Below are 25915 nucleotides of genomic sequence, written 5' to 3' on the forward strand. Positions count from 1 at the left end.
TGCGCATGCTCTCTCTCAAGTAAATAAAAAAAATCTTAAAAAATAAAAATAAAAATAAATGGTAAAATGCAGAGGGTTGTTTGGGTTTGGATCTTGGCTGAGTTTCTGGGCTTCCTCCCCGTGGAGTGACTGCCCAGGGACTATCGCCTGCTATGCAAACACATGGTCAAGGGAGCTATTTCCCTGACAAGAGGAAAGATGGTAGAAGGAGGTGCCTTAACAGCCTTGTATCAACTTGAATCTGAAAAACGGCTGGAACTTTCTACAGAATGGTCAGAAATTTGAGAAAACACACCCATTCTGGCAGTGTTTTTTGTTTTGTTTTTAGTTGTCATGAGGCTGGGCAAGCAATTCTCTGTGGGGGCTTTTGCAGCCACCCTGGTCAAATTCTACAGAGACACCAGTCAAAACAGGTTATTCAGAAAAGGCAAATCTATAGAGATAAAAAGTAGATCAGTACTTTCCTGGGCGTGGGGTTGGGAAAACACATGGACTACAAGTAAGCCCTAGAGATCTTTTTGGGGTTGGAAACAGTCCAAGATCAGATTGTGGTGATAGCTGCGTGAGTCTGTAAATGCACTAAAACTCAGTCATTAGATTGTACACTTTAAACAGGTGAATTTTATAATATATAATATATACATATAACATATATAATATATAAATTATACCAAAAACTCCTAAACATACACACACACACGTACACACACACACACACACACACACACACACACACACACACACGTTCACTCCAAGGATTCCAGAATGGCACAGAACTTGAGCAATTTTGTTTCTAAAACAGGAATGGAAGACATTTTGACAGTCCAGAACAAGATCCAGGCCTGCAGATTGCCTATTATTTTGAAATGTCATTGAAAAAGATTCTCCTACTTGGAATCCTATTTGTATTCATGAGGGAGAAAAAGCCATGGTACGATGATGTATATTGTGTGCAAAAAGGGAAAGTTTGTAAATGGGGCCCAAGTCCAAGATTATTAACACCTGGAGCAAATGCTTCAAAACCCAAACACGGAGGAGACTAATAACTTCAACTATATGACGTACCGTTTGTGGTTCTTGTTAACTCTGGAGTGAAGTAATGTAATCACATACGGCCTAAGATTTAAATATAATGACAATTATTAATAATGCCATGTAGTACTATGTGTGTGCAATTTCCCTTCAGTTTTATTCAAGTTAATAAATCAATGAAATCCTATTTAAGTTTGCTCGATTCTTGGGTAACTTGCTTTCTTCTCATTTTTCCACTCGATTTTTACTCTGCAGAATCTTGATGTTTCAGTAAATCTTCCAAGTTGAAACCATTGACTCAACATTTTCCCCCTAAGAACAAGAATACTGAGAATGAATAGGACATTAGATTATGGAGCAAAATGTCTGGGTTTGTGATAGCCGTGTTTTTTGGCTCATCAATTTAATGCAGATGGTTTTGAAGACTGTAATAAGTGTCTGTTCTTTTGTTCTAAATAGCAAAATGAAAAGGTTGAGTAATCAAAATTTATTATTGAAATTGGTGTAGTCTATCTCTTTGAATGCAGTAGTAGATTATTTTGAGACAAAACACTGCAGATTTGTTGGGGGAAAAATACATTTTTGTATATATAAAATTCCCTACTGTTTTACTTTAAACAGGATGATTTTTGAGGAAACTTCCGCAAAAATACTTTATAATTCTATATACCACTGTAGACATTCAACACTCATTACAATTTTATACCATGGCATACATTCAACACGCAATTACGTTTCCTTGCCATTTTGCATGCAAAGTATATTCCTGCCTCAGGGCCTTTGCACTTGCTCTTCTCTCTGCCTGATGGATCATTCCCTAGATGGTCATGGCCCACTACCGCATTTAAGTCCCTCCTCAAATATCACTTCCTCAGAGCAGCCTTCCCTGATGAGCCCGTCTAAAAATAGCACACTGTCACTATCCCTTTAGCCTACTTTTTCTTCATAGCACTCAACCACTGTCTGACATTACCTGCTTGCCTTATCCACTAGAATATAAGGTCCATGAAGGCAGGGACCTCATCGGTATTGTTCATTGCTGTAACCCCAACAATGGTACGTATTTGCTCAAGATATATTTGTTGAAATTAATTGAATAAATTGCAATTTAACTTTAAATATTTACCTCTTTTTTCTTCCCTAACCAGACAGTAAATTCATGGAAGGCAGCCAAAGACCCTGGTTGCTTATTTATCCTCTCTAAAGCAATTAGCTTGGTTCTGCATGGATGATAGACATTCAACCAAGATATACTGAAATAATGTTCTGAAACATGGATGTGTTATGGGGCTAACTAGTCAGCATTCCCTGCAGGTGAACAAACAGTAGCGTCTTGCCTCTCAGCCCACATTTCACAAAGTTCTTTTATTTATATTAGCCCATTTGATAATTTTGCCAATACTTTAGTATTTTTTAAGGTTTGCTTAAATAAATGGGTTCTCAAATATAACATGTTAATTTCTGGTATGAACTATTACCAGAACTATTAACTTTGAATACTTTTTTTTTTTTTGGCTTAGATATCAGTGGCATTTAATGTGTTCTTGGACATCTGAAAAAGTATTTTTAAAGACTGAATAACATTTGAAATAAATAAGTAAAAATAAAAAAGGCTATCTTGACACATAACATGTGCAGAGACAGATTTTTGGAAATGTTTTAACAAAGTCTTCAAGGGGATTATTTCTAGATGGTGGGCCTTGATAATGTTTACTTTTTTTTAGGCTTTCCAATTTTCTTAGTTTGACTTTTTTTTTTTTTTTTAAGTAGGCTCCACACCCAGCAGGGTTGAACTCGCATCCCTGAGATCAAGACCTGAGCTGAGATCCTGTTGGTTGCTTAACCAGCTGAGCCACCAGGCACCCCTCTTGTTTGATTTTTTTTTTTTTTTAAGATTTATTTATTTATTTGTTTGATAGAAAGAGAGAGAGCTCAAGCAGGGGGAGTTGGAGAGGGAGAAGCAGGATCCGGGCTGAGCAGGGAGCTCGATGCGGGGCTCCATCCCAGGATCCTGGCACCATGACCCCAGGACCATGACCCCGGGACCATGACCTGAACTGAAGGCCGACGCTTCACTGACTGAGCCACCCAGGTGCACCCTCCTGTTTGATTTTTTTTAAAAAGATTTTATTTATTTGACAGAGATAGAGACAGCCAGCGAGAGAGGGAACACAAGCAGGGGGAGTGGGAGAGGAAGAAGCAGGCTCATAGCGGAGGAGCCCGATGTGGGACTCGATCCCAGAACGCTGGGATCACGCCCCGAGCTGAAGGCAGACGCTTAACCGCTGTGCCACCCAGGTGCCACCCAGGCGCCCCCCCTCCTGTTTGATTTTTAAAACAAATTGGAAGTTGTCAAAATAAACCTGTTTCTTTTCTTTTTTTTTTTTTTTTGAGGTTTTTTATTTTTAGGTAATCTCTACACCCAACCTGGGGCTGGGACTCAAAACCCCGAGATCAAGAGCCGGGCACCCCAAAAGAAACCTGTTTCTATACAATGTTTTACTTTTGTAGAATTTGTCAGTGTGCATAGCCTTCAGTATACCACTACTCATTTTCCTGGCTTTGTAATTCTCAGTATGGAGCAAATTATATTCTGGGAATACTTTTAATATTCATTTGTAGTAAATCGGCAGCAAATAGGATGAACCGAAATTCTATGTAGGGTTTTTTGGGGTGTGCTTTCCTATTTATGGCCATGTTGTTGTCTCAAGAAGAAGGGTAGAGCAATGCTTCGTAATTTGACCAATATTTTTTCATCTTTGCCCCCAAGCCCCAAACTTTCCAGGATACTGAGCTTTCAAAACAGAAGGCCAAATCCGGCATCAGGGACTCATTCTGGACTTTGGATCAACCTCTGAGGGCACGGAGGAAACGTGCCCACTTATTTTTTCTCTTTATGATTTAAAATACTTAAAATTCCCTTCTCCTTGTCGCTTTTACCACAGGGATTGGGAAGACAGGCAAATAACCACTTTGTGGGAAATCTCTACTGATGCCAACGACATGGTCCTCATTTTAGGCTTAAAAGGTTTTCGGTTTTCTTAAAGTTAATTCTGCACCTAGGAGAGCTTTCCATGGCTGCTGGTGCACCTGAGGGCAAGTGACGATTCTTTCCACGCCGAGCAGCGTGTGTGGCTGCCTCCGTGTCTGTGCATCTGGGCGCGTTCCCGTATGCCTGTGTGTGTAAAGCGGGTTTTGGGTGTGTGAAGGTGGTTCTGAGCCCATGGCTTACACGCTCAACGAAGAAGCGCGTCCAGCCACGCGGGCGGGCGCAGGTTTCCCCAGTCTGGGCTGGGGTGGGGGATGATCCGTCAGGGCCTGCGGCTCCAAAACCCCGGGGACGCAGTACCGCGGGCGGTAGCGGGGGTGCCCGCACAGCCCGCGTCCATGCAGGGTCCAGGGCACATGCTCCGGGGTGGGTTACGTTTTCTCCCCCCCACCCCGCCCCCGAGGCGGGCTTGGAGCGGAGATCTCGGGAGGGGTCGCGAGAGCGGAGGGGGTCCCAGAGGCCGGTGGGTGGGGGAGGGGACGATGTGGGGGTGGCTCCTCCCACAATCCGTTCGCTGCGGAGCCGGCCGGCGTCCGTCCGGCCTCGCCCGGTTTCAGGGACCGGGAACCTAGACCGGGGCGGCACGCGCATCACGGGCGCCTGGACGCCCAGGTACATGCGGCCCCTTCTTCAGATACCGCGGGGACGGTTGGGTCAGGCGGTTGCGGCCCCCGCCGCGCCGCACCGCGGCCTCTGTGACGCACGGCGCGGCCGCCGGGACTGACCGGGCGGCGCGGCGCGGCGCGGCAGGGGCGGGGCGGGGCGAGCGCGGGAGGGCGGGGGCGGAGCGGGGGCGGAGCGAGCGGGGCGGAGCCGGCGGAGGCCCCGCCCCGGGGCCGGAGGCGCGAGGACGCTACGGAGCAGGCGCGTCCCGCCGCCGCTGCCGCCGCCGCCGCCGCCGCTGCCCCCGCCGCCGCCGCCGCCGCCGCCGCCGCTGCTGCCGCTCGCCCTACTCCCGAGGCGCCGCCGCTGCCGCCGCCGCCATTTGCACGGGGACCCCAGTGACAGGGGCTCGGCGAAGGGGCGGAGGGAGGGGGGGAGGGCCCGCGGAGCCCCCGAGGGCGGGAGCGACGCCGCCGGCGCCGGCCGGGCTCCCTGCGCGACCGCGCCGCCCGCGGCGGGCCCCGAGCAGCAGTAGCAGCAGCAGCAGCAGCAGCAGCGGCAGCAGCAGCAGCAGCAGCAGCCGCCGAGGCCGGGCGTGCGCCTGAGGCGCGGCGGCGGCGGCGGCGGCCCTGCGGGCGGCCGGGAGGGGCGGGGGCAGCGGCCGCCGCCGTTTGATGGATCCGAGGATCGCCTGGTTCCAGCCAGAGCAGCTCGGACCGTCCAACAGTCTGTGGATGCAGATCTGGGAGACGACCCAGGGGCTGAGGAACCTCTACTTCAACCACCACTGTCACAGCAGCGGCGGCGCGAGCGGCGGCGGCGGCAGCAGCACGGCCACCGGCGGGAGCGGCAGCAGCACCGGCAGCCCCGGCGGCGCGGCCCCGGCCCCGGCCCCGGCCCCGGCCGGCATGTACCGCTCCGGGGAGCGCCTGCTGGGCGGCCACGCGCAGTCCGCGGAGCAGCGGGACTTCCTGCCCCTGGAGACGACCAACAACAACAACAACCACCATCAGCCGGCGGCCTGGGCCCGCCGGGCTGCCGCGGGCCCCTCGGCGTCCCCGTCCCCCTCCGCGTCCTCGTCCCCACACTCCTCCGCCGCCGTCCCCGCCGCGGAGCCCGCGGACCCGGCCTCGGGCAGCAGCAACAAGAGGAAGCGCGACAATAAGGCCAGCACCTACGGACTCAACTACAGCCTGCTGCAGCCCAGCGGAGGGCGGGCCGCGGGGGGCGGCCGGGCCGACGGCAGCGGGGGCGTGTACAGCGGGACCCCGTGGAAGCGGAGGAACTACAACCAGGGAGTCGTGGGGTGAGTGGTGTCCCTGCGGCCTGGTGGCCTGGCCCTTGCACACGCGCAGCCGGGCACACGCCCACAGAAGGTGGATTGGGGGGAGCCTGGGCGAGGCCACCCCCCTCGGCCTGCGTTGCCGCTCCTCTGGGGGCTGATGGCCATCCGTTCATCCCTCCGCCATCCACACCTTCCCCCACTCCTTAGCGGTCCACACCTTTTCCCCCTCCCCCTCAGCCTTCCAGGCCTTTTCTGGACATCCACTCAGCCATCCACATCCTCCCCTCACCTCCCTTAGTCATCCACACTCTCCCCCTTAACAGTCCTCACCTTTCCTGGCCCCCTTATCCATCTACTCTTTCCTCCCATCCCCCCTAGTCAAACACACATTCCCCAGTTTCCCCCTTCCAGCCTTCCCCATCTTGCTCCGCATCAGCACACCCCAAGATGAAGTCTGTTAGCACTGCCAAATCATTGATTCCCTGAGAACATTTCTGTGTTAGTGCCTTTTGATGGTACAGGACCTGGAGGTGCTTTCCTTGCCAAGAATAGAAACATCCAGAAAGCTCCTCCCCCTCCCCCAATCCCAAACAGGAATCATGTCAGCCCTGTAAGGTTTTGCCTGCTGTTGACCCTTTTGCCCGTCTCTTAATTTTTTATTTAAGATAATTTTCTGATATTAGCGATGCCTTTTGCTGTGGCGATTGAGAAATAGGGTGACGGCTAAGTTTAGGCCGGTGGAGATGGTGAGCTCTTCTGAGGCCGATAGAACTTTCTAGGAGTTCAGGATCCTCGGATCTAGCTTCTCACTGTAAAGTTGTCATCCTAGCAGATACAGCCAGTGCTTTTCATTCTAGGGGGTAGCTTCATGCTAATGAGTGAATGTTGCACCATTAATGACTTTCTGTTTAAAGTTCAGCTGTTACAAAATGGAATCTTACCTGACCCTTGGTGAACTACGTACATAAGCAGGGAATGTTTCCAGCTAAATATCCCTTCTAGAAGAGCCCCTGTGCTAGAATAGGTTACTGAGTCTTTCTTTATTCTGTAAAATAAAAATTTGGGCCGTGTGTGTGTGTGTGTGTGTGTGTGTGTGTGTGTATGTGTTCAGCCTTAGTATGGAGAATGAGCTTTCAAATTGTTTTTCATTTTCCAGATCCCGTTTTACATTGGGGGCAACAGTAGGCAAATGCAATACCATTAGTAATCCTTTGTGAAACATTTTCTTAGAGTCACCCATTCAGATCTGCCCTGCTTTGGCAAGCACAGACAGTTCTGTGTACCTTTTTGGAGGTCTGGGTAAAATGAGTTGGTGGGTTCCATCTGCTTCTAGTGGGCTGGTGTCTGCTATATGCTACTATTACAACTCCCACCTTTTATGGAAAATGCAGTCAAGCGTTTTCGGACTGGCGCTGGGTTACATGTCAAACCTGTCCTCACTTTCCCAGAGGGGAACCTTTTAGGGTTGAGTCCTCTGTTGCTAAGCTTCAAGGGCGCTCTCCATGGTCATCACATTTTAATAAAAGGCTCATGGGTTCCATCCTGTTAGCATTTCCGAGACAAGCGTAAACCTGTGGTTTAGCGACAAGCAAATTGATTTTTAAAGGTTCTGGTAGTTTCATTTCGCAGAAATAAGCTCCAGTTAAGTAATCACGGTCAACTAAAACCTTGAAGTTTCCTAGTTTCGTTTTACTGAAGCTTCTGCCTATGTGTCTGGAAAGATAGGTGATAAATCCAAAACAGTGACTGCTTTTCTTTTTGACAGATTAGAAATTGTCTTCTCCTCTACTTGCTATTTAATGTTAGGATTACGGTAAAAGGTTCACATTGGAACTTAGGTAGAGGCAGGGTGTTCTTACTCCTGATTCAGATATATTGTCCTCAGAGGGATTAAGGAGAGGAATTTCCATTTCCCAGAGGTTTTACTGTTTAAAACCTGATTGTAAACCTGTTTTTAAAACTGTTTATCACTTCATAAGACTTTCCATTCTTCTGCCTTTTCCTTTAGAGGACGTCAGTGGTAAAATTTTCTGTGTTATTTAGCAGTTCCTGACTGTTTTTGTGAGAGTGTCTGGGTTTAAAAATTCTTGTTTTGATTTGTGAATTTTTGCGTCTTGACTTTTACAGAAGTTTTGCTATTTTTAGTACAGGTATTTAAAAATCTGAATTCACAGTGCACCTCAATGTTACACTATTCTGAGATTAAATTTAGTAAAACTGTTACTAGCATTCTGAGTTCTGGGGACTGACGTTTAGCTAATAGGTCAACAAATTGTAGTGGTTCCTGGTCTCTGAACTGACTCGAGTCCAGATAGGGAGAGGAGTAGAAGGCTCAAGAACAGTGGACTGGAACTGTGGGACTGCTGTATACATACGCTCTCTCCCATCTTCCTTGGTCTCTGTATTCTCTCTCTCAGCCAAACTGGTTGACATATTCCCTGAACTCTCCAAGATACAGTTCAAAATCCTGACTTCTCTGTTGTCCAGGTCCTTCATTTTTGTGGTTCTTCCTTTGAACTCTTGAATTACTTGCTTCGTGCTCTTGCTATAGCCTGCTTATGTTTATTTTTCCTTTTATGTATACATTTTCTCTAATCCACTAGGTCACTAGTTAGGATGGAAATTTCTTTTTTTTTTTTTTTTAATATTTTATTTATTTAGAGAGAGCGTGCATGAGCAGGGGGGAGGGGCAGAGGGAGAGAGAGAATCTCCAGCCGACTCCATGCTGAGTTTGAAGCCCCACGCAGAGCTCAATCCCAGGACCCTGATATCATGACCTGAGGTGAAATCAAGAGTTGGTTGCCTAACCAGCTGAGCCACCCAGAGGCCTCTAAGATAGAAATTTCTTCCTTTCTTTCTTTCTTTCTTCCTTTCTTTCTTTCTTTCTTCCTTCCTTCCTTCCTTCCTTCCTTCCTTCCTTCCTTCCTTTCTTTCTTTTCTTAGATTTATTTATTTACTTGAGAGAGGCAGGGGGGAGGAGCAGAGGGAGAAGGAGAGAGAGAATCTCAAGCGGACTCTGTGCTGAGCACAGAGCCCACTGCAAAGCTCTGTCTCATGACCCTGAGAACATGACCTGAGCTGAAATCGAGAGTCAGACGCTTAACTGACTGAGCCACCCAGGTGCCTGGAAATTTCTTAAATGTAGAGTAAGATATTTGGATTTCATCCTGAAGGCTTCATATTCTCTCTCAAAATGAAGTCCAACTAGGGGTTCCTGGCTGGTTGAGTCAGTGGAGCATGTGACTCTTGATCTCGGCGTTGTGAGTTTGAGCCCCGTTTTGGGCAGAGAAATTATTTAAAAATAAAATCTTAAAAAAAAAATTAAAAATCTGCTCACCACCTCAGCCTTCTCTGTGTACCCACAGACTCAGGGAGTTTGCTCATGTTCCTTTATTTATTTTTTTTTTTTCTTTTTAAAGTTGCTTTCACTATTCTATTTCTTGGAATTCATTCCCCTCCAAGGCTGGCTGTGTATGTAGGAAGCAGTCCACCTGCTCCTTCTGGTTGTCCATGAAAATGAGCCATAAACCCTTTTCAAAGATTTAATTGTTGATTACCATAGAGAAAGAAGCAATGTCAAAAAAGTAGTGAACACAGTTACTTTATGGAGATTCAGAGTCCTTAGTCTTGAATGCACCCCCCCCCCCAACGTGTCTAGAAACTTCTTGTGGAAGATGGATAGGTTTGTGTTGGCTGCATTGCCAGATCTGTAGATATTTTTTTTTCAAGGCTTGGACGACTTGTTCACGGTAGTGTTTTGGAGCCTGAATTTGACTGTGGGACATCAAGAAGACCCTGCTTTGAAACTTGGTTTTAAGGAATCATTTCTTGACCAGGGCTCGAACGAGTGACTGTGAGCAATCCTACATGGTGAGGGTGAAGAGGACCCTGACTGCCTTTCTGGGTTAAATAATCACACTGTAGCTTTGAACCAGAGTGGGGAGACATCGCTGTTATTCTTGCCAATAAGGGATGGGATTGTGTATTTGGAGTGAACAGTACGTGATGTTTAGGTGAAGCCGTCTAGCGCTGAGTTGGAATTTGGGGACCAAGGCGTAGTCAGCTTTGCTGCAGTGGGGCAGTGTCCTTCCTGACGTACACGGTACTCTAGATCACGGTAAGTCCAAGATGCTGACGCTATTCTTCGGCACTGGCTTTATGGCCTCTTTCCGCTAATTTCTACACAATGTGGTCAATAGGAGTGCTGTTAATGCTGGGCTCCAAAGTAAGCGGTCAGGCGTATGAACATGGTGTTGAGTATGAAGGAAGGTAGAGGCCTTCTTCCAAGCGCTTGCTCTAAGTATTAGTTTCTGTGCCTTTGCAAATGTAGCCCCCAGTAATTCGTTGGCGAACTAGAACCCTCAGGTCCTTCAGTTTTACTGCGTTTGAGCACCGAAAGGTGATTTCAAGAAGACGTTGGGTTTCCTACAGGCTAGATTCTGCACTAACAGTGTAATTCATATTTGTGGATCTCCCCAAATCTAGTATACTGTGTTCAGCTAAGCTACTTCCACGTCACAGCTCATCTTCTGTCTAAAATCCATGACCCGCACACCGTCACTGTCAGAATCATTGGTACGTCAGGGCGTGGGGTCTTTTTCAACCCCCATTAAGTTTTTAGCTGTTGAAAGGCAGAAGGAACCAGTGAGTGAATAGAGCTTTTTGGAGTCTACCCTGGATTCGCACAGAAGGTTTAGGATATTGCAGTAGAAGAAGGATAGGAAAGGAACACTAGAAGGATCCAAGGCGGGGGCGGGGGGGCAGTGTGTGTTATAACAGCGCTGGGCCGGGTGTGTTGGATGGCCTTATAGCACAACTTCTTCCATGAAACCCCTACCAATACATCCTAGCGGTAGGAGCCTAGAAGAGTCCACGGGAAGAAAATTCAGGGGCTTCCCTGCTGATATGGGCACAGGTCAGATGGCTGTAGTTAGCTATTCTTATACCTGCTGAAGCTGAGAAAAATTTCAGCCACTTTTTGTGTGGAAGATAGAAAAGCAAGCTGTTGTATAATTTCACTCAGCTTTCTATTCTCCCTTCTGTTGAATCCATTGGAGTAATATTTAGTGGAGGAAACTATTTCAGGATCACACCCACGGCACTAGAGACTGTGTATTAATCACTCACACACACATAGGTGTGGAGTAATCCCGAAGGGGGGCTCTAGGCCAAAGAGGATGCTTATATGAAGAAAGAGGGTCCAGTTCCCAGCAGCTGGTCTGAGACTCCTGTCTTTGCTCTTTCCTACAGAGCTGACTGGACAGCTCAGAGCCTGCCTGAGGAATTCAGAAGACTGCCAGTAGAATGTTCTTTCTATCCTTCAGAATATTTGCTAGGGACTCAGCTGCTGCAGAATACCATAAAGGCTTTCCGTTCATTTTACCATTTTTAACATGACATGGAATTATTTTTTTCCCCAGGGGAATATTGAAATTGAGGACGGCCTTCAGCTAGACTTTACATTAATTTGCATCCAAACAGCAGGCGATATATTTATTTTCATTGTACAAATTTTATCTGATGATGTAAGAGACTTTTGTGTACTAAGGGCTTTGGAACATACGGAGATTGAAGTTGAAGATTTGGGGAAGAAACAGTGTGGAGACGTTTGTGTTGTGCACTGGTTCCTTATTCACTTGAACAGTTTCAAGTCTGAAAAAAATCTTGCCATGTCCATAAGAGATTTCATGTAGTATCTGGTAACTAAACTCAAGAATTCTACCTCCAGTCATGCTGTCTGCTGAAATAGTTTGAATAGTCTGCGAAGCCTGTGTTTTCAAATTAGTTGATTTATTAAAAGTGCACAGTAAAGTCAGAGTGTTTGTGGTAACCTTTTTACCATGTTCCAAATGCTGTGTTAAATTTTTTCTATTATATTAGCCTTCTCATGCATAGCCCCATCTGATTTTTTTTTCTTTTTCTTCTGAAAATACAGATTCACAGAAAAGTGCAAAAAAAACAGTACACAGAGATCCCATGTTCCCTTCACCTAGTTTCATGCAGTGGTAACATCTTATATAACTATAGTTTAATATCAAACCCAGGAAATTGACATTGTTACAGTTCATAGACTGATTTAGATTTCACCCATTTTACATGCCTGCATTAGCGTGTGTGTGTGTGTGTGTGTGTGGTTCTGTGCAGTTTTATCATGTGTAGATTTGTGTGACACCACCACAATCAAGATACAGAACTACACCAGCACCTTAGAGATCCCTCATGCTAACCCTTTATTTTCACGCACACGCACCGTCATCTCTAACCCTGAGCAATCACTAAGCTGTTCTCCATCTCTGTAATTTTTTTTTTTTTTAAGATTTTATTTATTTATTTGACAGAGATAGAGACAGCCAGCAAGAGAGGGAACACAAGCAGGGGGAGTGGGAGAGGAAGAAACAGGCTCATAGCAGAGGAGCCTGATGTGGGGCTCGATCCCACAATGCTGGGATCACGCCCTGAGCCGAAGGCAGACGCTTAACCGCTTTGCCACCCAGGCGCCCCTCATCTCTGTAATTTTGTTATTTTGAGAATGTTAGATAAATGGAATCACACAGTATGTTACTTTGGCTTTTTTCCTCTTACCATAATTCCTTTGAGATCTATCCAAATTGTTTCTTGTATTAATAGTTCATTCCTTTTTAATGTTGAGTAGTATTCCAAAGTGTGGATGTACCATAGTTTGTTTAATGGTTCACCCGTTGAAGGACATATACCAGAAGAGTTTCCAGTTTTTGGCTATTACAAATAAAGTGGCTATAAACTTTCTCATACACATTTTTTTTAAAGATTTTATTTATTTATTTGACAGAGAGAGACAGCCAGCGAGAGAGGGAACACAAGCAGGGGGAGTGGGAGAGGGAGAAGCAGGCTCCTAGCGGAGAAGCCTGATGTGGGGCTCGATCCCAGAATGCTGGGATCACGCCCTGAGTCGAAGGCAGGCGCTTAACGACTGCACCACCCAGACGCCCCTCGCATACACATTTTTATGTGAGCATCATGTTTCGTTTTTGGGCGGTAAATGCCTAAAAGTGCTGCGTCATATGATAAGTACATATTTATTTTTACTTTATTTATTTATTTTAGAGAGACAGAGCGAGTGTGCACACACTGGGTGAGGGGCAGGGGAGAGAGAGAGAGAATCCCAAGCAGACTGCTTGCCAGGCGTGGAGCCTGATGGCAGGGCTTGATCCCACAACCCTGAGATCATGACCTGAGCTGAAACCAGAAGTCGTAGGCTCAACCGACTGAGCCACCCAGGTGCCCCAAGTACATATTTAGTTTTAAAAGAAACTGCTGAACTCTTTTAGAGCGGTTGTGTCCTGATACATTCCTATCAGTGACGTGTGCGGTCCTGTTTCTCTTCATGCTTGCCAGCATTTAGTGTTACCCCTGTATTTTATTTTAGTTGTTCTCATATAGGTAGAGATGGTTCATTGTGCTTGTAGCATACTAACCTCATAAATAGCCTCACCTAATTTTAACTTTAATTTTTATTTTATTAAAAAAAAAAGATTTTGTTTATTTAGGAAGAGAGAGAGTGAGAATGGGGGAGGGGCAGAGGAAGAGGGAGAAAGAATCTTAAGCAGACTGGGTGCCGAACTCACAGAGCTTGATGTGAGGTTCAGTTTCACGACCCTGAGATCACAATCTGAGCCAAAACCAGGCGTCAGAGGCTTCACCAGCTGAGCCACCCAGGCGCCCCAACTCTATTTTTATTTTAAAAACTTCTTGGCAGTATTGAGAATGTCCTTAATTAAAAATTTCTAAGTAAAACTCATTTTAAGTTTTTTTTTAATCTCTGAAGTACTTTGCAGTATTTCCTTTACATGTTGCTTTTTCTTAGAAGCTAGTATGAAGTAGAGCTTTATTTTCACTTTTTAAAAATATGTGAAAAGACAACTGCAGAGTTGATTTCAAAATTTAGAGTCCTGTCCTTTTGTATGTTATGAGTAAGCTTTATTTTCTGTCAGCTTGGCTATCTTTTGGGGAGTAAACACTTGTTAGTGGTGGTTTTTGGTGGTGGTGGTGAAGTTACAGTACTTTTTAAGAAAAATTTTATTAATTTGAGAGAAAGAGTAAGCACGCGAATGCATAGTGAGGGGAGGGAGGCAGGAGAGGGAGAGAGAATCTCAAGCAGACTCCGAGCCAAGCACGGAGCCTGACACAGGGCTCGATCTGACAACCCTGAGATAACGACCTGAGCCAAAACAAAGAGTCAAATGCCTAACTGACGGTGTCATCCTGATGCCCCCCCCCCCCCCCCCGCTTTTACTGTATTTTTATATCGGAACAACGCCTTCAGACTGCAGGGTAAATTCTTCATCTTCACACTTATCCTCAAGTACACCATGTGTCATCAGAACCAGTTTCTGGACTGTGAGAACTGGGATCTGGTCTTTCATGTTTCCCTTACTGTTTTGATTTTTGTCAAAATAATGTAACTTTCAGTACCATCAAGTGTTTTGAATTTCTGCCACAGCAGGAGTAAGAATCCATTAGTATTGTGGTTGTAGAGCTTTAAAAGTTAACTTCTAACAATTTGGATTTAATGAAGTGTTAGGTGTCTGGTGAAGTTTGGAATTTAATGTCTTTATTCCTTGAAGTTAGTTATTCAATCTTTCTTTCTTGGTATGAGGTGTTAATACCATTGTCCTTTAGAATACTTGTTTTTAAAATCAACAGATAGTTTAAATACTACTAATTAATACTAATTGTCAAGAAACTGGAAAATACAGCTACACCAAAGAAACAAAAAATTAGCCCCCATTATACTATTTCCAGGATATAACTACTGTTAACATTTTGCTGTGAATATTTTCACACTGTCAGTGTATGTATACATATATTTCCTTTTTTCTTTTTATCAATATGGATTCCTACTGTGAGTATACTTAAAATTTTTTTCCCAATAAAGGATAAAAAAATTTTTTTAAATAACAAAAATTTATTCTCTCACAACCTGGAGGCCAGAGTTAGAATTGGCTTTATCCTAAGATTGTTTTCATCTTTGGGGGAAGGGTATTAGAATATTGTGGGTGTACTTTTTTAAAAAAGATTTTACTTATTTATTTGAGAGAGAGAGGGAGAGTGCATGTGCGAGCAGGGTTGAGGAGAGGGGCAGAAGGAGAGAGAGGATCTCAAGCGGACTCTGGGCTGAGCGTGGAGCCGGACAACAAGCTTGATCCCACAGCCCTGAGATCATGACCTGAGCAGAAACCAAGAATCGGACGCCTAACTGACTGAGCCACCCAGGCGCCCCACAGGCATAGTTTTTTTGACTGAAAAAGAACTATTAATAGAACAAATATCTTTCATATAAAATTTATTTCTAAGGCAATATTTATTTATTTATTTATTTATTTATTTATTTATGAGAGAGTGAGAGAGCGGGCACGCACGTGCAAGCATATGAACAGGGGATGGGGCAGAGGGAGAGGGCGAGATAGAATCTTAAGCAGGCTCCACGCCCAGTGTGGGGCTTGATCATACAACCCTGAGGTCGAAATCAAGAGTTGGATGGATGCTCAATTGACTGAGCCATCCAGTTGCCCCTCTAAGGCAATTTTTTTTTTTTTAAGATTTATTTATTTATTTATTTGACAGAGACAGCCAGCGAGAGAGGGAACACAGCAGGGGGAGTGGGAGAGGAAGAAGCAGGCTCCCAGCGGAGGAGCCCGATGTGGGACTCGATCCCGGAACGCCAGGATCACGCCCTGCGCCGAAGGCAGACGCTTTAACTACTGCGCTACCCAGGCACCCCCTAAGGCAATTTTTAATACCTCATTACCTTTAGTAGGACTCTGTGTGCCTGCTTTGTGTGGGCATGGTATCCGTTGGTTTAGTGCACCTTCATTTAGTTCAGGAATCCCCAGGTGGATATTTGCTTTGTTTCTAATTTTTTGTTTTTTAGAAAAAACGTGTTTTTAGAGGAGCCTTTGCTCCAGACAGGATTATTTCTTTTATTTTTGTACTTATTTTTACTGAGATGTAGTTCGCATGGCACCGCATTTACCCTTTTAAAGTATACAGTTCAGGGGTTTTAGAATATTACAGGAGTTGTGTAACTGTCACCATTATCTAATTCCGGAACATTTTATTTTAATTTAATTAATTAATTAATTTAAAAAAAAAAGATTTTATTTATTTGACAGAGAGAGAGTGTGCACAAGTGGTGGGGGCCCGGAGAGGGAGAAGCAGACTCCCTACCAAGCAGGGAGCCCGACCCGGGGCTTGATCCTGGGACCCTGGGATCATGACCTGAGCTGAAGGCAGACGCTCAACTGACCGAGCCACCCAAGCGCCCCTAATTCTGGAACATTTTCATCACCCTAGAAAGAAACCCCGTCCCCATTATCACTCCCCACTCTACCCTTCACCTTCAGCCCCTGGCAAACTCATACAGATCTTCTCTCTCTATAGATTTACTATTCCGAACATTTCATAAGAATGGAATCATAAAATATGTGGCTTTTTGTTTATCCATTTACGAGTTGATGGACAGTTGGGTTGTTGCCAGTTTTGGGCCATTATAAATACTGCTGCTATGAACATTCACGTGTAAGTTTGCATGTGGACATATGTTTCTGTTTCTCTTGGGTTAGTACCTAGGAATGGAATTACTGGATCATATAAAGTAGCTGTTAACATTCTCCATTCCCACCAGCAATGTATGAGGTTTCCAGTGTCTCCATATTGTTGTCAACTTTTTTCATTGTCTTTTTGATTTCAGCCATCCTATTGGGTGTGAAGTAGTATCTCCTTGTAGTTTTGATTTGCATTTTCGAAAAGCTAATGGTAAACATCTTTGCATGTGCTTGTAGGCCATGTTTTAATTGGGTTGTCTTTTTGTTTAGTCGAAGAGTCGTTCATATGTTCTAGATACTAGACTCTTTTTAGATAGATGATTTGCAGGGACTTCTTCCTTTCCGTGGATTGTCTTTTTACTTTCTTTATAGTGTTCTTTGAAGTACAAAGGGTTGTTTTCTTCCTATTTTAGAAATTCCAGTATGTGCATTATTTTTTTCTGTTGCTTGTGCTTTAGGTGTTATATCCGAGAAACCACTGCCTAATTCAAGATCATGAAAATTAACCCATGTACCTTCTAAGAGTCTTACAGTTTTAGCTCTTACACTTAGGTATTTTATTTTATTTTTATTTTTTTAAGCGATCTCTCCACCTAACATGGGGCTCAAATTCATGACCCCAAGATGAAGAGTCACCTGCTGACTGAACCAGCCACGTGCTCCTACATTTAGGTTTTAGATCCTTTTTTTTTTTTTTTTTAACGCAGGGCTTGAACTCACATCCCTGAATTCAAGACCTGAGGCAAGATCAAGAGTGGGGTGCCCAACCGACTGAGCCACCCAGGCATCCCAGGTCTTAGATCCATCTTGAGTTCATTTTTGTATATGGTGTGAGGTAGAGGTCCGACTTCATTCTTTTGCCTGTGGATATCCAGTTGTCTCAGCGCCATTTGTTAAAGACTATTCTTTCTCCAAGAATTGTCTTGGCACATAAAGTTTTAGACTGGAAGGTATTTGTACCTTGTCAGGCTTTTGCCACTCTTACCTGTGGAAAGATTGGGCCAGTTTACCCTTAGATCAGCAGTGTTCAAGAATCCCAGTTTCCCCTAAATCCTCACCAATGCTAAATATTATATTTGAAACCAATACAAAAGAAAACAGTTTTTGCCAATTTTATGGGTGAAAAATAGTCTATCATTGATATAATTTGCACATACGTTCACATTAATTGGCTTTTTTTTTTAATTGCTTGTTTCCCTTGCCAGCTTTTTTTTTTTTTTTCCTTTTCTTGCCTTTTTTTTGGGAGGGGGTTGTCCATTGAGGCATTTTATTTGCACATTATGTATTACATCCCTAGAAAAAGAATCCCTGGATTTTCCCTCCTGTGTGTTTTTGTCTCGCTTCTTCGTTGTCCATGATGCCAGCTGAGGTTGTCAGTACAATGAAACCAAACTGGTGGGAGGGGAGCAGATGATTCTGACATTTTTCTCAATCTTTGAGTTGTACATCAAATCTGGGGCTGATCACTCCACACTTATTTAATCTGCTTGTGAGGTTCACGACAGTTTTCCCAGCTCTGTGATCATCAGTGATTTCAGATTCGCCAGTGTAACCATGCTTCATCATCACAGAAACCAGATGATGACTTTGGAGCATGGCCTAATAAGAACCTGGCATTTGCCTCTCTCTTCAGCATTGCTAATGCTTTTGAGAGCACCTGCCAGGACATTTGTGTGCACCATTATGGCGGCAGGGAAAGATGGTGGAAAGAGCATTGCCTGGCTTTCTTTTGCTGTCTTATTAATTTGTAAAAGCTCTTGGTCTGTCCTATTACAGATATTTATAATTTTGGGGCGCCTGGATGGCTCTGTTGGTTAAGTGTCTGCCTTTGGCACAAGTCACAATCCCAGGGGCCTGGGATCGAGCCCCGCATTGGGCACGCTGCCCACTGGGGAGCCTGTTTCTCCCTCTCCCTCTGCCTTTTCCCCCTGCTTGTGCTCACGCTCTGTCTCAAATAAGTAAAATTTTAGAAAACCCCACAGGAATGCCTAGGTGACTCAGTGGGTTAAGTGTCTACCTTTGGTTCAGATCATGTTCCCAGGGTGCTGGGATCAAGTCCCACATGGGGCTCCTTGCTCGATGGGGAAGCCTGCTTTTTCCTCTGCCTGCTGCTCCCCCCTGCTTGTGTGCCCTCTTTCTCTCTCCCCTCTCTCTGACAAATAAATAAAATCTTAAAAAAAAAAAAACCCACAATTATTTATAATTTTAAATTCTAATTTTATGATATTTAAATAATTTTATTAGGGCGTAACTTACAATTATAGTATTCACCCATTTTAATTGTACAGTTTGGTGACTGGGCAAATATATACATTTGTGTAACTATAACAATCAAGGTACAGGGAGGGCTGTCGAACATTTCCATCACTCAGAAAGTACCCTCGTGCCTTTATCGTCAATCCCCTTACCTCATCTCTTGCTTTAAGCGACCACTTGCCTTTTCTAGGGTTTCATGTAAATGAAATGATGTATACTCTGTAATCTTTCGTACCTGACTTCTTTCTCTTACCACAATGTTTTGGAGACTCATCCATACTGTTGTGTGTAATATTGGTGTTACTTTGTAATGTCAGTAGTATTCCCTAATGGATCTAGGATCTATCACAATGTGTTCATCCATTCTTCATGACCTATAGAATTTGTAAATGTGTCCTCTGCTTTTGGTATTACTTGTTGGTTTTGCCACTCATCCCTGCACAGGCCAGAACTGATCCACACATTTTTTTGGCCGGGTAATCCACTGTTATGTGCAAACTATTGTGCTAGACTTATTGTGGGAAGTAATGACAGTAAAACATGTTCCTTACCTCCTGGAAAATTACGGTTTGGTGGAATAGACAGTGCTGAAGGTGGAGAGGTTGCTTTTGACTAATGAAGTAAGGGCAAGCTTTGGGTGGAGATTTTTGCTAATGTTTTGAAAGATCGGTTAGATTGTGCAGGGTTGGGGGCGCCTGGGTGGCTCAGTCATTAGGCGTCTGCCTTCAGCTCAGGGCGTGATCCCAGGGTTCTGGGATCGAGCCCCACGTCGGGCTCCCTGCTCAGCGGGAAGCCTGCTTCTCCCTCTCCCACTCCCCCTGCTTGTGTTCCCTCTCTCACTGTGTCTCTCTCTGTCAAATAAATAAAATCTTGGGGCGCCTGGGTGGCACAGCAGTTAGGCGTCTGCCTTCGGCTCAGGGCGTGATCCCGGCGATCTGGGATCGAGCCCCACATCAGGCTCTTCTGCTATGAGCCTGCTTCTTCCTCTCCCACTCCCCCTGCTTGTGTTCCCTCTCTCGCTGGCTGTCTCTATCTCTGTCGAATAAATAAATAAAATCTTTAAAAAATAAATAAATAAATAAATAAATAAATAAATAAATAAAATCTTAAAAAAAAAAGATTGTGGAGGGTTGGAAAAGAAAAACATTGTATTGGTTTCAAATGATAAGCTCTAAAGGGACAAGTTGGATATATAGTATTTAGCATAATTGAGGTAGATCGTGAACAGGGCCCACCAGGAGGATGGTAGACCTCAACCAAAAGGAGGTCTGAAATTATTCCAGTTAATTTTGTAAAACCTATTTATTATGGAAAATTACAAACAATATGGAAGTGGAGAGAATAATGAACCTCCGTGTACTCATCGTACAGCTTCAGCAGTGATCAGCCCTGGCCAGACTTATTCACCAGCCCACCTTATGTTCATTCCTACGTCACTTTACTTTGAAGCAAATTACAGATGTCACATCATTTTGTATAAATGTGTCTGTATATGTCTCTAGATAAGGACTTTAAAAGAAACCATAATCACAATGCTGTAATTACACCTAAACAAATTAACATTAATTCCTTAGTTGCATCAAATATCCACTGTTCATATTTCCCCAGTTGTGCCATAATTATTTTTTAATGGTTTGTTAAAATCAGAATCTGTATGAGGTTTTGCATTGCCATTGGTTGATATGTCTTTTAAATCTTTTAATCTACAGTTTTGTCTGCCATCTGTTTTCCCCTCATTAATTTATTTGTTGAAGAAATCGAGTTGTTTTTCCTGTAGACTTTTCTGCTGAGTTTTGCTGATTGCATTCCCTTGGTGTCTATATATATATATACGTGTGTATATATATATATACGTATATATATACGTATATATATATATATACGTATATATATATACGTATATATATACGTATATATATATACGTATATATATATATATGGTTTTATTTATTTATTTGACAGAGAGAGAAACAGCCAGCGAGAGAGGGAGCACAAGCAGGGGGAGAGGGAGAGGAACAAGCAGGCTCCCAGCGGAGCATGGAGCCCGATGTGGGGCTTGATCCCAGGACACTGGGATCATGCCCTGAGCCGAAGGCAGACGCTTAACAACTGAGCCACCCAGGCACCCCCCTTGGTGTCAATTTAATATGTTCCTTTGTCCCCCTCTATTTTCTATAAATTTGTAATTAGATATAGAGGCTTGTTTATGGTTTTTTGTTTGGTGGTTGTTGTTGTTTTTCCAAGAATACTTCAGAGAGGGGTGCCTGGGTGGCTCAGTCAGTTAAGCGTCTGCCTTTGGCTCAGGTCATGATCTCAGGGTCCTGGGATCGAGCCCCACATCGGGCTCCCTGCTCATCGGGGAGTGCTCTCTCAAATAAATAAATAAAATCTTAAAAAAAAGAATACTTCATAGATGGTGATCTGACTTTTCCCAGAACACACATAATGTCCAAGTGTCTTTCTTTTTGTGATGTTAGTAGCCATTAGTGATCATTGCCTGTATTTATTAGTTCATTATTAGGGTTGTAAACTTGTAATATTCTTATTGTCTTGAACCTCTGTCAGTTGTCAGCTACAACACTCGTGAAAGGAGAAACATTTCCTCGTCAGCTCTTTGGTTATCCTAAGGGCGCAGTTCTTACAGGGGACGTGGGGTAAAAGTGAGAAGAGGGATATAACTTGCGACTGGCTCTGTGGATGAGCAGAAGGAAGCAAGGTGGGCTGCATCAAAAAGCTGAGGTGGCCTTTGGGCTGACTGGCGCAGGACGTGTGGGAAAGGCAGTTGATTGTCCCTGTAGTGAGCTGCGCCCGGCCTTCGGTGGGTGGCTGGGACCGCCAAGGGAGCCCTTCGTCCGCAGCCAGTCCTGACCTGGGCTTTCAGCTTGTGTGAGCTGAAGAAAACCATGGTGGACCTAGTGGCCTGTGAGCCTCTGCTTAGGGGACAGAGTTCTCACAGCCTTTTTTTTTTAAAGATTTTATTTATTTATTCGACAGAGATAGAGACAGCCAGCGAGAGAGGGAACACAAGCAGGGGGAGTGGGAGAGGAAGAAGCAGGCTCATAGCGGAGGAGCCTGATGTGGGGCTCGATCCCATAACGCCGGGATCACGCCCTGAGCCCAAGGCAGACGTTTAACGACTGAGCCACCCAGGCGCCCCAGAGTTCTCACAGCCTTAAGGCAACAACCAGGAGTAACACATTTATTTGTCCTTGAAATTAAACTTAATTAAATTTATTATTATTATTATTATTATTATTATTATTATATTTCTTCCTCTTGTTCTAACATTCTTTAACCTTAGTGTGAATCGTTCCTGCCCTGGGCTAATGTAAGCTATACAGCATTATAGAAGGAGCTCCTCCCAGTAATATATCTAGTGATTTTTTCCCCCCCAATCAAATATTTATTTTAAAAGCCACTATTTACATATAAAAACCACATAGCAAGCATGGTGGCAGCTGTGTAAAGAAAGGGCTGTTTGGTCTCCGTGAAAGAGTGCTCCAGGACGATGACCGGAACCGGCCTCAAGGTCATAGTTTGGCTTCAGCTTCCTTAGGAGTCTGTGGTAGCCCCTTCTGGGAAAGTCAGTAGGCGAGGTCATGTCTGAGGCCGGGCAACAGAGAGATGGTCAAGGGCTCTTCTGTTCTGAGGTAGCCGTTCCTCTGTTTTCCTCCACTACAAGGCGTGTGTGTGTGTGTGTGTGAGTTGAATTTTTTTTTTTGAGCAGTTTTGTATTTACAGAATAATTGAGCAGAAAGTAGCGTCCTCATATACGCCCTCACTCCCTACTCCCATCCCATTTCTCCTTAATTACTTCTTGCATTTGTTACGATTGATGAACCATGTATGGATGCATTAAGGTTGAAGTCCGTAGTTTACATTAGGATTCAGGCTTTGTTTTGTATATCGTAGGTTTTGGCAAATGTATAATGACGTGTATTCATATCACAGCATCATACAGGATAGTTTCACTGCCCTCGGAGTCTTCTGTGCTTCCCCCAGCCATCCTTCCCTCCGCCTGAGCCCCTGGCAATCACTGATCTTTTTACTGTCTTCTTAGTTTTACCTTTTCCAGAATGTCATGTAATTGGAATCCTGCGGTATGTGTCTACTTTCACTGATACGAATTTAGGCTTCCACCATATCTTTTCCTGGCTCGATAGCTCTTTTTTTTTTTTTTTTTTTTACTTTTTATTTTTTTTATTGCGGAATGATACTTCATTGTATGGATGTAACACTATCCAATTACCTATTGAAAGACAGCTTGTTTGTTTCAAGTTTTGGGAGTTATGAATAAAACATCTGTATGCAGGTTTTTGTGTGTACATAAATTTTCAGCTCATTTGGGTAAATACCAAGAAGGAAGATTGCTGGATTGTATGGGAAGAGTATGTTTAGTTTTTTAAGAAACTGCCAGACTGTATTACAAAGTGACTATACTATTTTACATTCCTGCCAGCAGTGAAAGAGTTCCTGCCCTTCCACATTATTTGTCAGCATTTGGTATTGTCCGTGTTCTGAATTTCGGCTAGTCTGATAGGTGTGTAGTAATATCTCATTTTAATTTGCAGTTCCCTATTGACATATGGTAAGTATCTTTTCATATGCTCATTTGCCTCTGTATATTCTTTGATGAGGTGTTTGCTCAGGTGTTTTGCTTGGTTTTTAATTGGCTTATTTTCTTACTGTTGAATTTTAAGAGTTCTTTGTATATTTTGGATACCAGTCCTTTAATCAGATATATGTTTTGTAAAAATTTTCTCCCAGTCTATGGCTTGCTTTTTCATTCTTTTGACAGTGTCTTTTGCAAAGCAGAAGTTTTTACTTTTAGTGAAATTCAGTTTAGCAATACTTTCTTTCCTGGATTGTGCTTTTGGTATTGTGTCTGAGAAGTCATTGCCAAACATAAGGTCACCTAGATTTTCTAAGTTATCTTCTAGGAATTTTATAATTTTGTGTTTTGCATTTAGGTTCTGTGATCCATTTTGAGTTCATTTTTATTGGAGGTGGAATATCAATGTCTAGATTCATTTTTTTGCATGTGAATGTCCAGTTCTGTCACCGTGCTAAAAAGACTGTCTTTTCCCCATTGAATTGCCTTTGCTCCTTTGTTAAAGATCAGTAGACTATATTTTCTGTAGGTCTCATTCTGCACTCTCTGTTCTGTTTTATAATCTATTTGTGTCTTCTTTTGCCAGTACCACACTGTCTTGATTACTTTAGTGAGTTTTTTTGTTTCTTTTTATTTTTGTTTTTTATTACTTTAGGTTTTAGTAAGTCTCGAAGTCAGATAGTGTCAGTCCTCCAACTTTGTTCTCCTTCTATGTTGTATTGGTTATTCTGGGTTTTTGTTTTTTCAACTTCCCATATAAATTTTAGAATCAGTTTGTTGATAATGCACAAACCTAATCTTGCTGGAATTTTGATTGGGATTTCATTGAATCTGTAGATATAGTTGGGAAGATATGACAGTGACATCTTGACAATTTTGAGTCTTCTTATCTGTGTACCTGGAATTGCTTCCCTTTTCTTTAGATCTTCTTTTATTTCTTCCGTTAGAGTTTTGTGGTTTCCTTCATAGAGATCTTACACTATGTTGTTAGATTTATACCTAAGTATTTCTTCTTCTTCTTTTTTTGATACTAATGTAAATGGTATTGCATTTTAAATTTCAGATTCCTGTTGTTTATTGCTGGTATGTAACAAAGCAGTTGACTTTTGTTTATTAACTTTGTATCTGCAACCTTAATGGCTTATGAATTTCAGGAATTTTTTTGTTGTTCTTTGGGATTCTCTACGTAGATAATCATGTTATCACCAAACAAAAGCAGTTTTTTTTTTAATTTTCTTTTTAAAGATTTTATTTATTTATTTGACAGAGAGACAGCCAGCGAGAGAGGGAACACAAGCAGGGGGAGTGGGAGAGGAAGAAGCAGGCTCCCAGCGGAGGAGCCTGATGTGGGGCTCCATCCCAGGACTCCGGGATCACGCCCTGAGCCGAAGGCAGACGCCCAACGACTGAGCCACTCAGGCGCCCCCAAACAAAAGCAGTTTTATTTCTTCCTTCCCAGTCTGTATACTTTTTTTCCTTGTATTATTGCATCTGCTAAGGCTTCTAATACGATGCTCAATACGGGGTGAGAGTGGGCATCTTGCCTTGTTCCTCATCTTAGCAGGAAAGTCTCTAATTTCTACTCAGCTAAGTTTGATGTTAGCTCTAGGATTTTTGTATATGTTCTTTATCAAGTTGAGAAACTTCCCTTCTGTTTCTGGTTTGCTGAGAATTTTTGACTGGGTGTTGTATTTTTTCAAATGCTTTTTCGGTATCTATTGATATGATCATAGGATTTTTTTTTCTTTAGCCTGTTGATGTGATGGATTACATATATTTATTTTTGAATCTTGAACCAGTCTTGCATACCTGAAATAAATCCTATTTGGTCATGGTGTGTCATTTTTTTGTACGTTGTTGGATTTAGTTCACCAATATTTTGTTGCGGGTTTTTATGTCTGTGTTCATGAAAGATGATGGCTGAATTTTTTCATTCTTCTAATGTCGTTGTCTGGCTTGGGGATTAGGGTAATGCTGGCCTCATAGAATGAGTTAGACAGTGTTTGCTCTACTTCTGTTTTCTGGAAGAAATTGTAGAGAATTGAGATAATTTCATCCTCAAACTTTTGGTAGATTTCACCAGTGAATCCATCTGTTTTCAGTTTTAAAAGGTTATTAGTTATTGATTCATTTCCTTAGGAGATATAGGCTCATTCAGATGGTTCTTTTCACCTTGTATAAATTCTTTTTTTTATTAAATTTTTAAAAAAGATTGATTTATGAGAGAGAGAGCGCGAGTTTGCAGGGGTGGGGGGAGGGGCAGAGAAAGAAGGAGGCAAGAAGACTCCCGCTGAACAGGGAGCCCCACGCGGGGCTCCAGCCTTGGATCCTGAGGTCATGACTTGAGCCGAAACCAAGAGTCGGACACTTAACCAACTAAGCCACCCAGGTGCCCTTCACCTTGCGTAAATTCTGATAGATCGTCTCTTTCAAAGAATTGGTCTGTTTCATCTAGATTATCAAAAAGATTCGTTCATAATAATAGTGTCCTTAGG

General features: G+C 43.5%; 1 protein-coding gene and 1 pseudogene across 2 annotated transcripts in view; one reads left to right on the forward strand and one right to left on the reverse strand.

The window, feature by feature from the left end:
• The first annotated feature begins 5293 nt into the window (after nucleotides 1–5293).
• Nucleotides 5294–25915, forward strand: part of TENT4B (terminal nucleotidyltransferase 4B) — a 67991-nt gene continuing 47369 nt past the window's right edge. The window contains exon 1 of one of the 2 annotated variants that reach the window (XM_026494725.4): nucleotides 5294–5990. In XM_026494725.4, the coding sequence (XP_026350510.2) occupies nucleotides 5359–5990 (632 nt within the window). In that variant the 5' untranslated portion in view covers nucleotides 5294–5358. The remainder of the gene's footprint in view (nucleotides 5991–25915) is intronic. The other variant, XM_026494724.4, reaches the window with a different exon arrangement.
• Nucleotides 17846–18234, reverse strand: LOC113252222 (40S ribosomal protein S15a-like; annotated as a pseudogene).

This window comes from Ursus arctos, unplaced genomic scaffold (assembly GCF_023065955.2).
Source record: "Ursus arctos isolate Adak ecotype North America unplaced genomic scaffold, UrsArc2.0 scaffold_19, whole genome shotgun sequence".
NCBI classification, from domain to species: Eukaryota; Metazoa; Chordata; class Mammalia; order Carnivora; family Ursidae; genus Ursus; species Ursus arctos.